The following is a 16,664-nucleotide window of genomic DNA, read 5'->3' as shown; positions in this document are numbered from 1 at the left end:
ATACTATGTCAGTCACGGGAGGAAAAGAGCTTCATGGCAAAATATGCCAAAAAGAAGATGAATATGGAGTGGGGCTAAGAAATGAAAGAGGAAGCTGCCTGGTAGAATTTTGCACAGAGCACAACTTAATCATAGCTAACACTTGGTTTAAGAATCATGAAAGATGGTTGTATACATGGAAGAAGCCTGGAGATACTAAAAGGTATCAGATAGATTATATAATAGTAAGACAGATATTTAGGAACCAGGTTTTAAATTGTAAGACATTTCCAGGGGCAGATGTGGACTCTGACCACGATCTATTGGTTATGACCTGTAGATAAAACTGAAAAAAAGGCAAAAAGGTGGGAATTTAAGGAGATGGGATCTGGATAAACTGAAAGAACCAGAGGTTGTACAGAGTTTCAGGGAGAGCATAAGGGAACAATTGACAAAAATGGGGGAAAGAAATACAGTAGAAGAAGAATGGGTAGCTTTGACGGATGAAGTAGTGAAGGCAGCAGAGGATCAAGTAGGTAAAAAGACGAGGGCTAGTAGAAATCCTTGGGTAACAGAAGAAATATTGAATTTAATTGATGAAAGGAGAAAATATAAAAATGCAGTAAATGGAGCAGGCAAAAAGGAATACAAACGTCTCAAAAATGAGATCGACAGGAAGTGCAAAATGGCTAAGCAGGGATGGCTAGAGGACAAATGTAAGGATGTAGAGGCTTATCTCACTAGGGGTAAGATAGATACTGCCTACAGGAAAATTAAAGAGACCTTTGGAGATAAGAGAACCACTTGCATGAACATAAAGAGCTCAGATGGAAACCCAGCTCTAAGCAAAGAAGGGAAAGCAGAAAGGTGGAAGGAGTATATAGAGGGTCTATACAAGGGCGATGTACTTGAGGACAATATTATGGAAATGGAAGAGGATGTAGATGAAGATGAAATGGGAGATACGTTACTGCGTGAAGAGTTTGACAGAGCACTGAAAGACCTGAGTCGAAACAAGGCCCCCGGAGTAGACAAGATTGCATCGGAACTACTGACGGCCTTGGGAGAGCCAGTCCTGACAAAACTCTACCATCTGGTGAACAAGATGTATGAAACAGGCGAAATACCCTCAGACTTCAAGAAGAATATAATAATTCCAATCCCAAAGAAAGCAGGTGTTGACAGATGTGAAAATTACTGAACAATCAGTTTAATAAGCCACAGCTGCAAAATACTAACACGAATTCTTTACAGACGAATGGAAAAACTAGTAGAAGCTGACCTCGGGGAAGATCAGTTTGGATTCCGTAGAAATACTGGAACACGTGAGGCAATACTGACCTTACAACTTATCTTCGAAGAAAGACTAAGGAAAGGCAAACCTACATTTCTAGCATTTGTAGACTTAGAGAAAGCTTTTGACAATGTTGACTGGAATACTCTCTTTCAAATTCTAAAGGTGGCAGGGGTAAAATACAGGGAGTGAAAGGCTATTTACAATTTGTACAGAAACCAGATGGCAGTTGTAAGAGTCGAGGGACATGAAAGGGAAGCAGTGGTTGGGAAGGGAGTGAGACAGGGTTGTAGCCTGTCCCGGATGTTATTCAATCTGTATATTGAGCAAGCAGTGAAGGAAACAAAAGAAAAATTCAGAGTAGGTATTAAAATCCATGGAAAAGAAATAAAAACTTTGAGGTTCGCCGATGACATTGTAATTCTGTCAGAGAAAGCAAAGGACTTGGAAGAGCAGTTGAATGGAATGGACAGTGTCTTGAAAGGAGGATATAAGATGAACCTCAACAAAAGCAAAACGAGGATAATGGAATGTTGTCAAATTAAGTCGGGTGATGCTGAGGGAATTAGATTAGGAAATGAGACACTTAAAGTAGTAAAGGAGTTTTGCTGTTTGGGGAGCAAAATAACTGATGATGGTCAAAGTAGAGAGGATATAAAATGTAGACTGGCAATGGCAAGGAGAGCGTTTCTGAAGAAGAGAAATTTGTTTACATCGAGTATAGATTTAAGTGTCAAGAAGTCATTTCTGAAAGTATTTGTATGGAGTGTAGCCATGTATGGAAGTGAAACATGGACGATAAATAGTTTGGACAAGAAGAGAATAGAAGCTTTTGAAATGTGGTGCTACAGAAGAATGCTGAAGGTTAGATGGGTAGATCACATAACTAATGAGGAAGTATTGAATAGGATTGGGGAGAGGAGAAGTTTGTGGCACAACTTGACCAGAAGAAGGGATCGGTTGGTAGGACATGTTCTGAGGCATCAAGGGATCACCAATTTAGTATTGGAGGGCAGCGTAGAGGGTAAAAATCGTAGAGGGAGACCAAGAGATGAATACACTAAGCAGATTCAGAAGGATGTAGGTTGCAGTAGTTACTGGGAGATGAAGAAGCTTGCACAGGATAGAGTAGCATGGAGAGCTGCATCAAACCAGTCTCAGGACTGAAGACCACAACAACAACAACAACAACAACAACAACAACATATCTTTGCACAGTAATTGTGCATTAAATTTGTACTAGGACGATTGTGCAGGTTAGGTGTTGACTGAGTAACTTCATCCTCGAGTGGGTGTTGTTGATTGTGTCATTGGCCTCCCTGTATTAATGCTTCTCATACAGTTTTGAATGGGAAAGTTTTTATGCGCATTCATATTATTGTATGCAGGTTTATCAGACAATCAAATCAGTTCTCTATTAGAGGATTCGGATTTGAGTGGCATTTTGTCAGGTGAAGACGATGAGTTTGTTCCTTCTCCTTCAATTATTCAGCAGGCAAACGATTTGTCTGATGATAATTTGAGTGCCAAAGAAGTTCCTGAAGAGTGGAGGAGTTCACACAGTGTCACGGAAGGTGTCAGACCATTGCTCTTTCAGAGATAAAATTTTGTTCAGAAGTTTCATCCACCAAACATTAATTACAGTGCTGTTGAGGTCAGTGACAAAGAGGTGCGATCTGAGTTACCTATTTCGTGCATCATTCCCATTTTCTTACTAAAGTATCTTCTTTTTAATTCTAGAGTCCTTCACCAATTGGAACACCTGCTGAATATTTCAGTGAAAAGTTTTTTGAAGAGACAGCGAAATATACAAATATGTGTAGTGTTGCAAAGACAGGGAAGTCCCTAGGGACTACAGCTCATGAACTGAAGGTGTTTTTTTGGGATAAATTTAATGATAGGGTGCATGAGGTATCCTTGGTTACCCATGTACTGGAAGAAATGTATTTCTTTATCAGCTATTAGTGACACTATGTCTAGAGACCGGTTCTTTGCACTCAGGAATAATGTGCACTTTGTTGATACTATAAAACCACCTGAAGAGGCTAAAACTAATAGACTGTGGGAAGTTCAGCCAGTGATCGACACAGCAAGAAGAAGATGTCACAGTTTGCCTCATAGCTTTAACTACAGCAGTATTGATGAGCAAATGTTCCCTTTTACTGGGCGTTGCAAACTGAAGTAATATGTTAAAGGAAAACAAAGGCCTGTAGGTCTTAAAATCTTTATCATGACCTCAGCATCAGGTATAGTGTTGGATTTTGAAATTTGTCAGGGGCCTACTACATCTCTGGGTGATAAGTCATTAGGATTAGGCCCTTCTGTTATTTTACAACTAACACAGACTCTCCCACAAGGAAGTTTTGTTTATTTTGATAGGTACTTTACCACAATTCCTCTCTTAACAAAGCTTAAGGGGAAAGGAATGGAGGCTACTGGCGCAATAATGGTAAACAGAATTAAGAATGTTAATTTGAAAGAGGGAAGAATGAAAAGAGGAGAGTGTCATTCATATGTTAGAGCAGATGAAGCTATAGTAATTACTGAGTGGCAGGGCAGTCAGAGGGTCATGATAGCATCCACTTGTGCTGGCATTGAGCCAAAATGTAAAGTTCAAAGGTGGTGTAAGCAGGAGGGTCACTATCTTGATGTAGATTGCCCTTTTGTAACTTAGCAGTACAATGCCAATATGGGTGGTGTAGACATTCATGATTGAGTGTTAACAAACGTGGTTAAAAACCAGAAAATGGACACTCAAGTGCTTGCTGCATTTCATAGACCTTTCAGTGGTCAACTGCTGGTTTCTCTACAGAGAGCACTGTCGTGAAAACCAGACTGCCAAAAAGAACATTAGGGATCTGTTGAAATTTAGAATGTCTCTAGCTGAGGCTCTTCTGTCATGTCCAGACAGAAAGAGGAGAGCTGAAGACTTTGAAACACCATTAGATGATACATTAAGTACCTCCACAAAGGCAAAAGTTTACAAACCCCATCCGAAACCAGGTTTGGACAAGCGATATGATGGGTACGATCACTGGCCGACAGTGGATGATATTTTGTCACCACGAACATGTCAGTATGAGTGCTGCAGTTCCAGAACAAAGACAAAGTGCATAAAATGCAATAAGTACTTATGTCTTGCAAAAGGAAAGTATTGTTTCAAATTAGTTCATGAAAAGTAAAGCAGTCTGAACCATGACTTTGTGTTACAAAATAAATTTTAAAAAAATTATTATTAATTTTTTTGCCACAGAATATGATTTGCAATCTATGTAACATTTTTTATAATAACTAATAAATAAAAGTAATGAAAGAATAATTGTTTATTCATAACTGTTCCTCAGGTAACTTATAATATCAAACAAATAGCAGGAAGTCAGAGAATAATTTTGGTGAAATAGAACCTGACCCTCACGATTGTGCTAGTTGTTTTCCCGCTACATTTTTTATGGAAGAGTTTTTTTATTATTTTTCCCAGTGTCTACTGTGCCCAAGTATACAGAGTATTCAACTTTATTCACCATTTTTTTTTTAAAAAAAGGTGTTCAGGGTGGAAAGGGTTATATATAAACTAATTAATTTTTTTTTTCATTTAAATTAATTTCTTAAAGATTAATAGTGTTTGCAGTACACAGATGCTTAATTGATTCGATGAAACAAGCAAATAAGATGGAGTACATCACAGCAGTACCTGTTTAGAGAAATATGACATACAGGCTTAACCACAATGTAGTGTGCATACCTGGAGTTCCCCATGCACTTCAGATTCAGCTTCAATGCGCTGTCCGATCTCAGAACGAGCAAAAGCATCACAGACCAACTCAACAGTCTGCCGACAGGCATCTTCCCGACCAGGCACGACGGCCAGTAGCTGCACGAAAAAGTCAGCTGGGTTGTAGTTGGCTGGGCAAGACGCCCCCATCCTGCAACATGCATATGCACTGCATTGAACAATTAGTAACTATTTATATTCCTCCTCAGTAACTTACTACATAAGCCCCTGACTAAATGACTGAATAATCATCTGTAAAATTACATGAAATGGCTGGCCAGTACTTATACTCCAGGAAGTAAAATTTCCATACTGCCAACAGGCACATTCAAAAGAGAAAAAATTATTATAGCTTTCAGAACTGTTGGTGCTTTTCTTGTGGAGGAAAGAGGTGTAGGTTTGGGAAGTTTGGCAAGAATGACTACGTAAGTCAGGTTGAGAGAGATCTACCTGTTGAGAGGACAAGAGGAGACAAAGATATAAGGGAAACATCAGAGAAAGTGGAGGTCAAAGAGAGTATATTGATAAGCACTGCACCAGCTACAATCAAGGTATAATAGAACAGCCTGAGAGCTAAAGGAAGACAAATTATAATAAGTGCAATGAAAAGTGCAATTAAGGACCAAGAGAAGAGCAGGAAAGGATGTGGTTAAATACCATAAAAGAGACAGAGGAAGCATAATAGAGCTTCTAATTTTCTTAATATACATAAAAAGTTTATCAGATAGGATCAACAGCATTATAACGTTGGTTGCTCAAAATGTTTTTGTCCACATGAAAGTATTGTCACTGGACAATTGTAAGGAAGTACAGAGAGACTTGGACAAAATTTCCCCTTGGAGGAATGAATGGTCACTCTTTAAATAGGAAAAAATGGAAGATGACACTAATCAAAGAGAAAGAATCCAACAGCGTCAGATTACAATATTAATCGCAAACTTCTGGGACATGTGACATAGTTTATGTATTTAGACTTTAGGGGTAATACTAAGACATGATGCAAAATGGAATGATCACTTAAAACCAGTATAAGAGAAGGTGAAAAGAAAGGTTTAACTGTTGGAAGGGGTTCTTGAAAAATGCATCTATAAAAGAAATTACGCAAGTTGATAATGCGACAGGTAGTGCAACATTATTCCAGAGGTTGGAGACCCTATGAGGTATACATTACAGTAGACTCTGAATGAATTCAGAGAGACACTACTAATGTTACACAACTGTTTTTATCTAAGCTGCCAAACATTATGATCAAACTCCATTGTATTGATAAACCCAGTTAATCAAAATTAATTTCCATTGAGAAATGACTGTATGAGTACTGATAAAGTTAACTCTGCTAAAATTCCATATTAATTTCTTCTTCTGGAGGATTACTTAAATGAGTAGTAAAGAGTCAGATTGAATGCTTGTCGTGTGGAGCCCCACAGAGCAGAGACTCGAGGGTCAGCGTGAACTATTAGCCTCGAGGGGCTATGGGTCCTTTTCACTGTGCATGTGCTGCCACTGCTAAGAGGTGTGAGACACCAGGGTGGATGCTGCTAGGTGCTGTGTATTGTGTGAGCAGAGGCCCACCAGACATACACTGTCTGCACTTTCTTAGATGGTAATAGTGCTTGTGTCCTAAGTGACGAGGGGCTACTGAATAATAAAAGACAGTTTTTAATGGGGCATATCTGTCAGTACCGGAGGCACATTTCAGCTTATTTGTACAAGCTAACTGTGATAGAGTGTCAGAACTGTAAAGGACTGAGCTAAGTATGAGTCCCATAATTTGGAAAACATTGATCAAGGGGCAGTTTGGAGGTAAGATCTACAAGGTACAATCAAAAGAGGCCATCCTGCACCTTTGTGTTTTGGAGCATGATGCTAGTAGCTGTCAGCCTGATGCCAAACTAATGGAGGTTTTGGTTCTTTCTAAGAATCTGTAAGAGCAGCTGCCATTGGTTAATATAAATTCTGGAGTGGGAGAAAGGAGTTCAGCTGTGCATAAGTGGAGGAGAGCTTATTGGCTGCATCACGAAACAGGACAGATAGTGGGCATCAGGTGGTGCCTGTTTATCATTTCTAGCACTGAAAATCCCTGTTATTGGTTGACTGTATTAAATTTTAGTATGGAAAGGAGAAAGCTGTCTTAATTATAACATATCTGATTGGTCAGCACTGGCGATTAAAATCATGCACAAGGGATGATGAGTAAAAAGAATGAGTAAAAATTTACTTCTTCCTTGGAGCACTCTGTAGGTCACTTCCATCCAAGACTCAATAGGGGATACTTCATTCAGGAGGCGGACTTCAACTCCATGCTCTGAGGGAGAGCAGCCTTTGATGTGGGGCAGATAACTAGAGAGTTCTGGGGCCACCAAAGCTGCCACTCATGGGCAATTGTAACTCAAAGTACGGTGAACAACAGCAGTGTTCATGAAGTGAACTGCAGAAGGCATCAGATTAATGTTAGGACTTTCAAATTTCAAGTACGCTTATTAGCAAATGCAGGTTCAGCATGTGCTCTATCCAGGCAGTAGGCGCATGCACGATTCTTTCTGTTGTTCCTTTGTTCTTATCTAATAATCGGCAATCACTGTGCAGCTTCCGCAAACTTCATTGCTTCATTAAATATGTCCTCATTCTAATTTCTTTATTCCAGATCCATTATATGACATCTGTCAAGGTGTTGAAAATTTAGTTCAGTTGTAACCTGTGTTGATATTTCATGAATGTAACAGTTCTTTGTTATTGGGAGTGATCTGTTTATCGGTAAGGTCACCTGATACAGATCATTCTGATATCCACAGGGGTATATCAACTACTCAGCTATCACCTCATACTAGTACTGCAACAAGTCAAGAGGTTTCTCAAAGTTAAAATTGATTAAGACATACTTAAGAAGCATGATGTGCGAAGAAAGACCATCTGTGTTGTCAGTACTATCAATGGCAGTGGAAATAGCAGCTAGTATTAACTACGACATAATCTTAAAAAGAATACAGTGAGGAGAAAACCCGGAAGTTTCGTTTATTTTAATGTGAGTTTGTTTAATGTAATTTTGGTCGTTAGAGTAATCCTTGTGTATTATAATAATACAATTTGTGTATAATTATTATTAGTGCATAATTCAGCTCATTTAATTTAACATTTTTTTTTGTTTACTGGAAAGTGAAAGGGGTCTCGCAAAGTTGATTCATTGCCGACGTTCAGTTTACGCCTACTGCCGCCACTGCCTGTAGTCAAGAAAGATTGTGTGACCATTATGTTGATACCATTGTATGTGTCACATGGGGACCATGAGAACAAGGTAAGAGGGTTTTGGGTGGATATAGAGGCATATAGACATTTATTTTTCCCTTGCACGATATGCGAATGGAATAGGGTAGAAAAGCCAATGATACTGTACGACATACTCTCCACCAGCCTGCTTCTGTAGCTGAGAGCAAGTCTGACTGCCACGACAAGGACCCGGGTTCAATTCCCGGTACTGCTAGAGTTTTTTCCTTGGTGGGTGGACTGGAAAGGGAAGCCTTGTGATGACAATTGAGGAGTTATTTGACTGAGAAGTAGTCAGCGACTCCAAGGTCTGTGGAGCTGACAACGGCTGTGTGAGCTGTGAGCTGACGACATGCCCCTGCATACGTACTGGAACTGACTGCAGCAGAGGATTATGACATGCCGGCTGGTTGGCACTGAATGGTCAGTCACGGCTGGAATGTGGAGCTCATCAGTTGCCTCCATCATGAACTGTACTGGGGCTTGCATCGTATACAATGTGTTTCTATAAGAGTGTGCAAAAATGTAACAGGACATACAGAATGCTACACTGAAAAATTTGAGGTAGCGAACCTGGCGTCAGAGAAGCCATCTAAATGAGATACGGAAGTAAACTTGTCTACCGCTGTGTCTAGCATTATTATTTTCCAATTTATTTACAAATAACATGCATACAAGTATACACGTACTGTGCTTTTTATTTACAAGTACAATCTTTATTTCCTGCAAGGAAACAAGGAGGGCAAGCCTGATTATTAGGAAGTCATCATTCATGTTTTGTTTACTTTACTTGTCCATAAGATGACTTTCTATCTTTCTTTCTTTCTTTTACTGTTGCCATGTCCAACGCTGATGCAGGGTCGGCATAGTTAGGAATGGATTTTGCAAGGTTAGTGGAAAGGGGCGGCCGGATGCCCTTCCTGCCGCCTTCCCGTACCCCCCGGGATGGAATTAGTGTACCCCTACCGTCTGCATCGAGTGTAATTCATGGAATAGTGCGAACGTGTTCAGATGTCTGCGAGTCGTGTAACTGAGGTGGAATGTGGGGACCATTCCAGTATTCACCTAGCGGGATGTGGAACGCTGCCTAAAAACCACATCCAGGCTGGCCGGCACACTGGCCCTCATCGTTAATCCGCCAGGCGGATTCGATCCAGGGCCGGCTTACCTACCCGAGTCCAGGCAGCAGCGCATTAGTGCTCTCGGCTACCCCGTCCATAAGGTGACTGTTGTATCGTATTTATGTTGTCCCATACCAGAACGTACCATGAATCAATGACAGACCCATTCACTACTCAGTGCTATTCAGAGAGTTACAGGACAGTATGATGGAGCAGTACTGGTACAGTTGCAATGCTCTCGCTGCCAAGAGACTGTACAGAGAACGATTTCCTAATAGACATCATCTTTCATGATGAGTGTTTATTTCCCTCATTTGACTAATATGGGAGACTGGTTCATTGGAAAGAAGAAACGAGGGCCCAGGGAACGTGAGGACCACTCGCACACCTGATTTTGAAGAGGAGGTGTTGGAACGTGTTGCAGCAGACCCCACTACGTCGTATTGCAAGTGAAATGGGCACTGCACATATGAGAGTTGCGAGTACTCCACGAACAACAATTACACCCATATCACCCACAACGAGTCCATGCACTGACTTTGCAGCAAGGGTCACATTGTGTCAGTGGCTGCTCCAACAATTGATTGGTCGACCAGATTTCCTCCAAATTGTGCTGTTTACTGATGAGGTCTCATTTAATTGTGGTCTTCAGTCCCGAGACTGATTTGATGCAGCTCTCCATGCTACTCTATCCTGTGCAAGCTTCTTCATCTCCCAGTAACTACTGCAACCTACATTCTTCTGAATCGCTTAATGTATTCATCTCTTGGTCTCCCTCTACGATTTTTACCCTCCACGCTGCCCTCCAATACTAAATTGGTGATCCCTTGATGCCTCAGAACATGTCCTACCAACCGATCCCTTCTTCTAGTCCAGTTGTGCCACAAACTTCTCCTCTCCCCAATCCTATTCAATACCTCCTCATTAGTTATGTGATCTACCCATCTAATCTTCAGCATTATTCTGTAGCACCACATTGCAAAAGCTTCTATTCTCTTCTTGTCCAAACTATTTATCGTACATGTTTCACTTCCAAATATGGCTACACTCCATACAAATACTTTCAGAAAAGACTTCCTGACACTTAATTCTATAGTCGATGTTAACAAATTTCTCTTCTTCAGAAACGCTTTCTTTGCCATTGCCAGTCTACATTTTATACCTCTCTACTTCGACCATCATTAGTTATTTTGCTCCCCAAATAGCAAAACTCCTTTACTAGTTTAAGTGTCTCATTTCCTAATCTAATTCCCTCAGCCTCATCCGATTTAATTCGACTACATTCCATTATCCTCGTTTTGCTTTTGTTGATGTTCATGTTATATCCTCCTTTCAAGACACTGTCCATTCCGTTCAATTGCTCTTCCAAGTCCTTTGCTGTCTCTGACAGAATCACAATGTCATCGGCGAACCTCAAAGTTTTTATTTCTTCTCCATGGACTTTAATACCTACTCCAAATTTTTCTTTTGTTTCCTTCACTGCTTGCTCAATATACAGATTGAATAACATCGGGGATAGGCTACAACCCTGTCTCACTCCCTTCCCAACCACTGCTTCCCTTTCGTGTCCCTCGACTCTTATAACTGCCATCTGGTTTCTGTACAAATTGTAAATGGCCTTTCGCTCCCTGTATTTTACCCCTGCCACCTTCGGAATGTGAAGGGGTATTTCGAGCAGCAAGAATAGCCGTGTGTGGGATGTGGAAAACCCTCACGCTGTAGAAGAGTCACACCATCAAATACGTTTTGGTGTGAATATCCGGGCCGGCATTTTAGGCGACAATCTCATCTCATCTGCATCATACTCCGCAATTCACCTAATGCTGTGTGACGGGGAGTACTTTGGTACGACTATCTGATCCCTCCAACACTGTTCTACACGCGAATAATGTCTGGGAAGAGTGATTGTCGATAAGCCTCTGCATTGGCTCTAATTTCTCGAATTTTCTGCTCGTGGTCAATATGCGAGACATATGTGTGGGGAAGTAATATACTGTCCGACTTCTCCTGAAAAGTGCTGTCCCGAAATTTCAATAGTGATGCACAACGCCTCTCTTGTAACGTCTGCCAGTGGAGTTTGTTTGGCATCTCCGTAACGCTCGCTCGCCAGCCAAACGATCCCGTGACGAAATGCGCCGCTCTTCGTTGGATCTTCTCTATCTCCTCTATAAGTCCTGCCTGACATGGATCCCAGATACATGAATAATACTCAAGAATCGGGCGAACAAGCTCCTTATAAGAGCGTCTTGGGCCATATCTTCTACTTGGCCGTCTGAATGGTCACCTGTACTTGGGGTTAGTGCAAAGATTTCGACCTGAATTGCTGTAGAACGTACCCTTGCCTGCTGGTGAGAGGCCGTGGAGACAACATGGCGGTGCACCGCCTCACATTAGTGTGCATGTTTGCAATGATCTCAGTGTTGTAATTCCTGGTCACTGGATTGGAAGGGGAGGTTCAGTTCCATGGCCTACGAGGTCATCTGACGTGAATCCCCCTGAGGATATCCTAAGGGGATATCTAAAATCATTTCTGTATGACACCGAAGTGTATACAGAGATGGAATTAATCGCTAGAATTATATCTGCCTGTGATGTGATTCGAAACACACCAGGAATATTTGTCAGGGTGCATCAGAGTCATGTTCGCCAATGTCAAGCTTGCTTTGAGGTTGATGGCCGTCTGTTTCAGCACTTTTTTTATGATACAATACTGCCCATTAAAATTGCTACACCACAAAGATGACGTTCTACAGACGCGAAATTTCACCGACAAGAAGAAGATGCTGTGATATGCAAATGATTAGCTTTCACAGTGTAACGCCGGAAATGCATATCCTCATATTTCCATCTATTGTACTATTTTTTTTTCCTTGTTTTGTTACCTCAAGATATGACATTTCTGTCTCTTTATATATTGTAATTGTTTTACTGTTTGTATATATATATTTATGCACTCATGTCGATGTATAATTGGTTTGTTTCGTAAATATTATTTGTATTTTTACGCTGGGTCTTGCCTAGGGAAAACTGCTATCGAACGATTACGTCGATAGGTCGTGTGACGAATCAAAGTGTGTAGGATCTTTGGTAGTGTTAACTCTGCCGCGTGGAGCGCGGGCAGAACAGTGAGAGTCTGGCGGGAGTAGCGAGTGGAGCAGGTGTTGTGTGACGCTCCCGCGAGTTGCCGCGCTTTCGGGGTTTGGCAGCATGTAATTGCGCTCGACTCGCGATGATAGTTTCTGACATGGTGTCGCGGACGGGAAGCATTAGCTGGCGCACATCAAGAGCCCGTTTCGCCTGGTGACCGTGTCGAGAAGAAGGCGCGCCAACATCCAGCTTCTGCAACAGCGACGGCCGACAATGAGTGACTGTCGCCACCTCCTCGATCGACGGCTTCAAACCTTCAATCAACCAACAAGGAAGACTAAAAGCACGTAAAGTTTTAGAACTGTATGGCAGACCTCAGCTTTTAATCTTGTTCCATTTGCCTCGCAAAATTACAGCAACTTAGCATCAACCTTTGTTGCTCATTGTCCCAATTGCATTACCAAGCAGGGTCCCTTCCTTTTCCGAAATGAACCCGAGTGTCGTTGAAATTCAAGCGCCAGCATTAAAGTAATATAGCTAACTCGTTTTCACTGCTTTAATTTCAAAGTTCAATTATGGCATTAATAGCTGGCTACAATATTCAGATTACACAAGCACGAATTAAGAGTGCGAGCTTTGTTACCGTATTTTAGCTTACCTGTGACTGCAGCTCAGCTTGGTACGTACTAAATTTTACTATTGTTAATAGTTCAGAATCATTTAATTCAAGTTCAAAGTTAAATCTCTTGTTTCTAAATTGCGTAGAGTCAAGATGCTTTTGAAATGATTGTTGAGGTAGTCCAAGACTAACCGTATTTTACTGGATTTCGATGTGCTTCAGAAAGAAAGCTCACTATTAACTTCCGTCACTAAATTAACTTTCGATTTTCCGGTTATTAATTCTTTTGCTAAATTAAGTCAGGGTGTAGCGAAATTTATTACTTCTGACAAACTTTCAGTTTTCACACTACACGTGTCAACCTTCAGTTGCCACGCTTCTAGTGCTAATTATATGTGTAATAACCTTTCTTTTTCAGTTACTATAGTAATTGTCCTTAGGACTGGCGACCGTGATTTCCCCCAAATCTCAAATATCTAATTACCGCTAGTTAATTGTTAACGTAACGGCCGCACATTTACTTTCTTTATTAACTTTACCCCTTTTCAAAATTAATTTCCACCAGTTTCATTTGCATTTTTCCTTTCATTTAGATGTAACCCTTTCCTCCCTCTTTACCGACAGGTTAACTTCGGTGACGATTGCTTTTCCCAAATTTCCATTAGGTACGCGCGGTTTAATTTTTCACTGTCATTAAGGTCGATAAGTGAGGGGGGAGGTTACAACAGCATTCACACAAGGCTGGCGCCGATGGCGACACCTACAACCTGCTGACATGAGGAAAGTTTCCAACCGATTTCTCATACACAAACAGCAGTTGATCGGCGTTGCCTGGTGAAACGTTGTTATGATGCCTCGTGTAAGGAGGAGAAATGCGTACCATCACGTTTCCGACTTTGATAAAGGTCGGATTGTACCCTATCCCGATTGCGGTTTATCGTATCGCGACATTGCTGTTCGTGTTGGTTGAGATCCAATGACTGTTAGCAGAATATGGAATTGGTGGGTTCAGGAGGGTAATACGGAACGCCGTGCTGGATTCCAACGGCCTCGTATCACTAGCAGTCGAGATGACAGGCATCTCATCCCATGGCTGTAACGGATCGTGCAGCCACGTCTCGATCCCTGAGTCAACAGATGGGGACGTTTCCAAGACAACAACCATCTGCACGAACAGTTCGACGACGTTTGGAGCAGCACGGGCTATCAACTCGGAGACCATGGCTGCGGTTACCCTTGACGCTGCATCACAGACAGGAGCACCTGCGATGGTGTACTTGAATGGCAAAACGTCATTTTTTCGGATGAATCTAGGTTCTGTGTACAGCATCATGATGGTCACATCGGTGTTTGGCGACATCGCGGTGCACGCACATTGGAAGCGTGTATTCGTCATCGCCATACTGGCGTATCGCCCGGCGTGATGGTATGGGGTGCCAATGGTCACCTCTTGTTCGCACTGACGGCACTTCGAACAGTGGACGTTACATTTTAGATGTGTTACGGCCCGTGGCTCTACCCTTCATTCGATCCCTGCGAAACCATACATTTCGACAGGATAATGCACGACCACATGTTGCAGGTCCTGTACGGGCCTTTCTGGATACAGAAAATGTTCGACTGCTGCCCTGGCCAGCACATTCTCCAGACCTCCCACCAATTGCAAACGTCTGGTCAATGGAGGCCGAGCAACTGGCTCGTCACAATACTCCAGTCACTACTCTTGATCAACTGTGGTATCATGTTGAAGCTGCATGGGCAGCTGTACCTGTACACGCCATCCAAGCTCTGTTTGACTCAGTGCCCAGGTGTATCAAGGCCGTTATTACGGCCAGAGGTGGTTGTTCTGGGTACTGATTTCTCAGGATGTATGCACCCAAACTGCGTGAAAATGTAATAACATGTCAGTTCTAGTATAATACGTTTGTCCAATGAATACCCGTTTATCATCGCATTTCTTCTTGGTGTAGCAATTTTAATGGCCAGTAGCTTATTATCTCATTAAGCTGGCTTCTCCGACCCCAGGTTCCCTACCTCAAATTGTTCAGTGGAGGATCCTCTATGTCCTGTTAAATTTTTGTACGCTCTTACGGAAACACCCTGTATGTAGATGTAAAAGGTAATGACGCAACAGGTGACTCACCCACGGAAGAAGGCGAGCGCCTCGTCGGCGGTGCCCAGGAAGGCGACACGGCCCTCGGCCATGAGCAGCAGCTTGTCGAAGAGCGCGAACAGCTCCGAGGAGGGTTGGTGAATCGTGGCCACTACAGCCTTGCCCTTGCGCGCCATGTCCTTCAGCACGGCCACCGTCGTCAGGGCCATGTAAGCATCCAGGCCCGACGTCGGCTCATCGCAGAACATAAGCGGAGGGTCGGTGAGCACCTGCAAGTAAAGTGCATACAACCTCACCTATTGTGCTCGTAACTCTGGAAAGCCAAAATAGTCAGTTCCTGGTACATCAAAATTAGCAAAAAGAATAACACCTCACGATCTCCGAAACCACAGAAGAAAGCAAGTACAATATATACATTTCTGAGCCAAAATATTATGATCGCTGTGTACTACGAAACTACCCTGAAGAGGCAAAGAAACTGGTACACCTGCCTAATATCGTGTAGGGCCCCCGCGAGCACGCAGAAGTGCCGCAACACGACGTGGCATGGACTTAACTAATGGCTGAATTAGAGCTGGAGGGAACTGACACCATGGAAATTACAGAGCTGTCCATAATTCCGTAAGAGAATGAGCGGATGGAGATCTCTTCTGAACAGCACTTTGCAAGGCATCCCAGATATGCTCAATAATATTCATGTCTGGGGAGTCAGGTAGCCAGCGGTAGGGTTTAAAGTCAGAAAAGTCATTCTGTAGTAATTCTGGATGTATGGATTGTCGCATCGTCCTGCTCGTATTGCCCAAGTCCGCCGGGCTGCACAATGGACATGAATTGACGCAACTGATTGGACAGGATACTTATGTACCTGTCACCTGTTAGGGTCGTATCTAGACGTATCAGGGATCCCATGTCAATCCAACTGCACACATCTCACACCATTACAGAGCCTCCACCAACTTGAACAAGTCCACTGCTGACATGCAGGGTTCAAGAACTCATGAGGCTGTCTCCACATCAGTACTCGTCCATCCGCTTGATACAATTTTGAAACGAGACTCTTCCGACCAGGTAACAAGTTTCGAGTCATGAACACTCCAATGTCGATGTTGATGGGCCCAGGTGAGGCGTAAGGCTTTGTGTCTTTGTGTCGTGCACATCAATTGTACACGAGTGGGCCTTCGGCTCGAGAGCCCATATCAATGTTGTTTTGTTGAATGGTTCGTACGCTGACACTTGTTGATGACCCAGGCTGAAATCTGGAGCAATTTGTGGAGCGGTTGGGGGTTGTTTTCGGAAGGAGACCAGACAGCGAGGTCATCGGTCTCATCGGATTAGGGAAGGATGGGGAAGGAAGTCGGCCGTGCCCTTTCAAAGGAACCAACCCGGCATTTGCCTGGAGCGATTTAGGGAAATCACGG

The 16,664-nt window shown here is 42.5% G+C and overlaps 1 protein-coding gene across 1 annotated transcript in view; it reads right to left on the bottom strand.

Moving 5' to 3' along the window:
- LOC124787826 (protein white-like) overlaps positions 1 to 16,664 on the bottom strand; it is a 278,191-nt gene that overhangs the window by 15,775 nt on the left and 245,752 nt on the right. Inside the window, exons 6-7 of the mRNA XM_047254761.1 lie at positions 15,277 to 15,515; positions 5,016 to 5,196 (exon numbers count right to left, since the gene is read on the bottom strand). Of these exons, the coding sequence (XP_047110717.1) occupies positions 5,016 to 5,196; positions 15,277 to 15,515 (420 nt within the window). The remainder of the gene's footprint in view (positions 1 to 5,015; positions 5,197 to 15,276; positions 15,516 to 16,664) is intronic.

Source organism: Schistocerca piceifrons, chromosome 3 (assembly GCF_021461385.2).
Source record: "Schistocerca piceifrons isolate TAMUIC-IGC-003096 chromosome 3, iqSchPice1.1, whole genome shotgun sequence".
Classification (NCBI taxonomy): Eukaryota; Metazoa; Arthropoda; class Insecta; order Orthoptera; family Acrididae; genus Schistocerca; species Schistocerca piceifrons.
This window is presented reverse-complemented; position numbering and strand designations above follow the sequence as displayed.